Source organism: Epinephelus lanceolatus, chromosome 19 (genome assembly GCF_041903045.1).
Source record: "Epinephelus lanceolatus isolate andai-2023 chromosome 19, ASM4190304v1, whole genome shotgun sequence".
Classification (NCBI taxonomy): Eukaryota; Metazoa; Chordata; class Actinopteri; order Perciformes; family Serranidae; genus Epinephelus; species Epinephelus lanceolatus.
In genome coordinates, this window is record NC_135752.1 from 10,160,840 (window position 1) to 10,166,853 (window position 6,014).

The 6,014-nt window shown below is 39.3% G+C and overlaps 1 protein-coding gene across 4 annotated transcripts in view; it reads left to right on the forward strand.

Moving 5' to 3' along the window:
- The window catches only part of LOC117269243 (SWI/SNF-related matrix-associated actin-dependent regulator of chromatin subfamily A member 2), a 10,985-nt gene extending 5,181 nt beyond the window's left edge, over positions 1-5,804 (forward strand). For all 4 annotated transcript variants that reach the window (XM_078162244.1, XM_078162245.1, XM_033646142.2 and 1 more), the window contains 4 exons: positions 2,141-2,246; positions 4,265-4,366; positions 4,528-4,672; positions 4,877-5,804. In XM_078162244.1, coding sequence (XP_078018370.1) covers positions 2,141-2,246; positions 4,265-4,366; positions 4,528-4,672; positions 4,877-5,010 — 487 coding nt within the window. In that variant the 3' untranslated portion in view covers positions 5,011-5,804. The remainder of the gene's footprint in view (positions 1-2,140; positions 2,247-4,264; positions 4,367-4,527; positions 4,673-4,876) is intronic.
- The last annotated feature ends 210 nt before the right edge of the window (positions 5,805-6,014 follow it).

Genomic DNA, 6,014 nt, shown 5'->3' on the forward strand with positions numbered 1-6,014 from the left:
GCTGGTCAGGGTTTTCTAAAACTGTCACTAACCCGGCCCGTTATGAGAGCCAATCTGCCCTGCCCAACCAAGAAACATATGTGTTAATCAATCACCTGAACATGATTTGCAAAGCTGCAAACCAAAGCTAAAAGTTTCTGTCAATGACCATCACTAACAACAACCTACTGCTGTTGGTTATAATGCCTGTCACAATATAAGACATGTTTTGTGTTTGGGAAGTACAAATGTGGGAAGACAACAAGAAGCCTGCTCACCCATCTTTTAAGTGGTTACATCTTAAGTTTGATCTTGAGCTCACAGCTGATATTCAACGTGGTTTGTTTACATGAGCACACAGCTGATAGGTACAGTGGTTTGTTTACATGACATAACAGGGATGCATATAACAGATTCAGTTCAGACAGAGAGATGCTTGCTTGCTGCTAGGACATGATATTAGGTCTACATATTCTCTATATTTATATATTTATATTCTATTTTTGAACAGACATTATGACCAGAGAGTTAAATATTTTGGACTTCCTGGTCAAAAATCAAAAACCCTGAGTGCAGTAGCACTGATTATAAAGCAGCTTGCTGTGTGTGTTTAAGAGAGACAGAGAGAGAAGAAGAGAAGGTGGAAGGTGGACTATTGCACAATATTTCTGTAAGTTAAACTAACTCAGAATGGTGCTTTGTCAGTTAATGACCTGCCTGTCTGATATTTTCTAACAAGCTTACCTAAACTGCCCGATCCACTGGTCCCAAGTTTATATCAGCCCATTCTCTAATTTCCAAGTTGTCAAATGTCACAGTTTCGTCAGTGATTTGGGCGTCAGGCACTGACACAGAAAGGCACTTTTTGTACCTCGCCGGGTGGTGTTACAGTATAATGCTGCCGGAATAGCATCAGTTCGAGATTACTGTGCAATTTGAAACGCTGCCAGTAAAAAGGTAATATAAGGAGCTGGAAAGTCCCTGTCAGCTGGGTGTGAGGGGCAGTGGAGGAGTCCAACACACTCCGGACTTTCACGCAGGAGCCCGCTGTTTGCTTCACGTGTGAATGTAAAGCCAAACCATTATATTTTTTTTCCTTAATTGAACCACATACTTTTGTTGCACAAGGAAATAAACGTAAATACGAAGTGTTTTACTAACATTTTAAGTTTATTTTGAAAAAAAGACTAACAAGCAGAAACTGTACGTGTCCTGTGAAAACAGAAGTTTATTTTGAAAAGATACGATGCATGTAACAAGTGTAAATTGACACAGCGTCCTGGAATGTCAACAACAGATGCAGGAGGACACCTAGTGCGTAATATGTAGATGTGAAAGTCCACTGACAAGCGGCGATATTTGTCAAGATGGGATGAGGATGCATTGGCCATCCACCATCCCTGCCAGCTCCGAATGATACAGTTAGCTCATATTCTACATCACTTTACATAGCCTACTTCACGTATAAACGAATGAACAAATGTAACATATTCGTGGTTTGCAAGACGTACTCTGCCAACATGTCTTCTGGCAACTGGGCTGTGATATTCTGATGATTTGTGGGGTTGACTATTGGTGCTTTCACAAAATACTTACTTAATATTTTTGATAAATATTCATCAGTAATGTGGATATAATGACTCATGACTGTGGTAGAGGCAAATGTAACATCTAAAATAGCCTTATATGTTCAAAAAATGACATCACTTAACTGTAATGCAGCCTTTAACACTAGGAAAAGACAACACATAATTAAAACGATAGTCTTATATCATGGAGTTAATATTAACATTGTTACGTTGCCGAGCCTAATTTATCATTAACCCAAAATACAGAAGAAAATCAGTTTTTTCATGCTCACATTTATTTATTTTTTATCCCGATAAAACAAGCTGATTATACAGTTCCTCAAAATGTCCAATATTAATCTGATTTTTCTCTTTAGCAAGTAGTCTGTGTGGTGGAATATTGTAACAGGACTAAGAGTGTACAGTCATGTGAGTAATTCAGTGAGGCTGCACTTATGCACAGTGGTGCTGGAGTTTAATGCTAATCTTGCTTACATTTGCCAGTCCCATGAATGTCAATCACATGCTGATGTGCTTTTCAGACACTTTCTTGATAAAGTGAATTCACATGAACTATCACGTTGTACTTCCAGGTTGGGTCGACAGATCAGCAAAGGCTTTGTGCAGCTCCCCTCAAAGAAGGAGGTACCTGAGTACTACGAGCTGATCCGAAAGCCTGTCGACTTCAGAAGGATCAGGGTACGTGTCACTGAACACCCTCAGAACTCACATACAGATATCACTGTTATCTTATCTGCTGAGAGAATCTCAAATAAAGGGAGATGAAACTCCAGCTGATACATAATACATCAAAAGACACACTAGTATCTGTATTAAATATTCAAACGCTTCTTTTATTAAATAAATACTGATTAAGAAAATGATATAAATAGTGCTTAGGTAGCCTACAGTGCGGTGCCAAATGGATGATGTACTTCTGAAATGTGTATCAGTATGAAAAAAACCTTCAAAGTAACTATAGTTAGCACTGAAACTCTTAATAGAGCCTTTTGCATTTTTACGTCACCTGAAGGCCTTTGTAGGTTCTTTACATGCCGACTGAGGGGAGGGGTATATAGTTGATTGCAATCTGCAACCTCACCGCTACATTCCATTAATTGGTTCAACACTTTGGGAAATACATGTATTTGCTGTTTAAAATTTCATTTACACCACATCAGATGTTGTGGCGTTTAGCTACAGGGTTGTGCGGAGGTGTGGGAGTGTCACTTAAATGGCGTGTGTGGGGGAGTGGAGGGTGGACACAAACCATAAAATAAACAATATCCCCATCTCAGCGACTCTGTATTTGTCTCCAGTAAGTCTGTTGAATCTTCAGTCAGTTTGTATGTTGGTTTAAAAGACCTGTAGAATTCCTGTTGATGATCGTTACTGTGGTATCTTTACTGCCACAAAGACAAACTTGTGTTCACACACAAACAAAGCAAGCGCTCTCCTTTGTAGGATAGTACACACTGTTAATAGCCAACATACCTAATGTCTTTTACTTACTGTAATGTTTAAAAAATAGTGACAGTATTGTTCATGTGGACTGGAGGACCTCTCAGGCCCAGAACTGCAGCCTTGGTTCACTACCCATATTCTGAATGAACGGGGGTAATGGTGTTTTGGCCCTGACGCCGGATTTGGTGTGAATGCAGCCTGAGTTCGATGAGAACATTGTTGCCACTTTCATGTGTATTAACTATGCAGCTACAGAGAGTTGTTTTGTTGGCACTGCGATGTTGCCAGGCAACCAGTGGAGACTCCAGGAAGTCACTGGGCCCAGCCAAGAAATAGTGCCCCACCCAAATTTCAGCCCTTGTATGGATTAAACAAACAATATGTGTTAATGAATATGTTTTAGAGGTGCTGGTTGGTAGATTTTGTCTAACTCTGGACAAAGCCAGACTAGCAGTTTCTCTCTGTTGCCAGTCTTTATGCTAAGATAATCAGCTTAAAGAGACAGTTCACCCAAAAACAAAAACACATATTTTAACTTTTACCTGTAGTACGTTTTATCAGTCTAGATTGTTTTGAGAAGTGAGATGCCGAGTGTTGGAGATACCAGCTGTAAAGATGTTTGCCTTTTCTCTGATATAATGGAACTAGATGGCACTCAGCTTGTGGTGCTTACTGTAAGTGCCAAAAATATGGTCGAGAAACTCAATAGAAGTGTCTCTCTCCAGAAATTATAACCAGGTTACTCAAGGTAATCCACAGGCCTTGTTGTGAGCAGTTTCATGTAGGAACTATTAACTTTCTACCAAAGTACACCCGCCTACTGTATCACTGTGCAGAAGGAAGAGTGCATCTACTCACTGATGAGAGGTTCGTGCTCGTGACAGCACAAGATGTAACACTGATGGTGTCCTCCTCAGCTGAGCTGTAACATTACCAAGATCAATGGTGCTAGGTAAGCTAGTAGTAGGTGCACGCTTCCTTTTGTGTGGTGATGTGGTGGGCAGGTGTGAACATGAGAGTGGTCCTCATCCTCTCATCTAAGTCAGCAAGGAAGCAAATGAGTAACTGTCAAATTTTGAATTATTGCTTAAAAATGGGAGATTCAATTATTGTGAGACTTTGTGTGGGTTTGTGTCTTTGTTTTTTGGGAATGTACTTTTTGTTTTTTTCTTATGGGGAAATCCTGTCTTTCTTCTGCTGATTACTTATTGTGACTGTCACATTGAGGTTTTAATACTGACTCTGCTTCACAGGAACGTGTGCGTAACCACAAGTACAGAAGTGTTGGGGATTTGGAGAAGGATATTTTCCTCCTGTGTCACAATGCTCAGACCTATAACCTGGAGGGATCTCAGGTGAGCCCCAAAAAATTCTTCATTGAAATGCAACAAAATTATTTTTCACAGTCTCCATTTTATTATTGTAGTCGTAAATGGGTTGGATCTCGATGTGGTGAAGGATCCATGCAGTTTATGTACGTGGAGGGTTGTGTGTGTTTGTTTGTTTACCTCTGCAGATCTATGAGGATTCAATTGTCATTAAGTCTGTTTTCGAGAGCGCAAGACAGCGAATTGTCACAGACGAGGAACAAAAAGAGACGGTTAGCGCCAGTCACAGCGATAATGGCGGTGGAGCTGAAGACCAATTTGTTCCATCAGCAGGTGAGAGTTAAAACGCTAACATCAGGAGGGGTTGTGTGTTTTTACAATGATCACAGGAAAGCAAAAAGAAGATGAGGACCCACACTGTCTGGCTAAAAATGATCATCTGTATAATTACTGTTTGCTGGATGCTCTTGTGTTTAAAAACTTGACTTTTGGATGAACTGAAAATAGACTCATCCTTTTTTGTGTTTTTGTAACCAGTGAAACCATTACCAGTCCAGCTAAAGAAAGGGAATAAGGAGGAGAGAAGCAGAAATACCATGGCCAAGAGGCTCCACAGTGATTTAGACAGTGATGAGGATCTAGAGGATAACACCACAAAAGATGAAGGTTGAACTAAAGGGCCCTCCATGTTTTTGTATTCTGGTTCATGTCTATTCTCTACCACATTCCTTTTCATTGGTTTCTCCATTTTCTGAGCAAAAGAAAGGAAAATAAAACTGGAAGGACCACTCAAAGAGAGCCACTTATGGAACATAAGATGACTCATGCCACTCAAACACGTCTTGCTGCACATAGTGCTATTCATTTCATTTACTGTAGCTGGTCTTTTATTATGACTCCCCTTTTATCTGCCTTAGTCTCTGTGATTGCTTCTGCAAATGTTATGTAAAACACCAGTTTCACTGACTGTTTTTAATCAGTATATTTGATTGTATGAAATGCCTTCATATGTCTTGGAGCATGAAATGTATCTCTCCTGAAGCTGGCTCCTCCAGAGTAGCACCCACTGATGACAATGTTGACGTGTTCAGGGTCTGAGAATCGAAGCACATGGGACGATGTTTTTAAAGGAAATGAATGTGATTTTAGAGATGATAAATCTTTGATTTAAAAAGCAGTGGAAGTATGAAGTCTTACTGAAGTATTACTGATAGTAATCCTTTTGTCTGTTTCTGGTACTTGGTGAAAAAAGTTTGGTTCTGATCAAGGGTACTCAAGTTGAACATTTTTATCCCTTGTGCTACAGTATATTCACATATTGTACAGTTTGTGTGAAAAGTAAGTTAAATACAAAATTTCTTTTCATTTACTCTCCTGGTTGTTGGGGGGGAGGAATACATCATTGTTAAGACAATCCCTGGAAACATGTATCACTTAAACACTTGAGAAATAAATTTTACCAAAAGACCCATTGGTTGGTGATTATGATCATTATTATCATTAGTTGTAATTATAGTGGCCATTTTTGTAGTACTTGCAGTAGTCATGAAGTCATGGATGATGACTGCAGAACAGAGAGGTAGTCATTTAAATATATATACATATATGACAATATACATAACAGTATATAAACCACTATATTAACTGGAGACACTAAAGATGTTTTTTCAGTTAT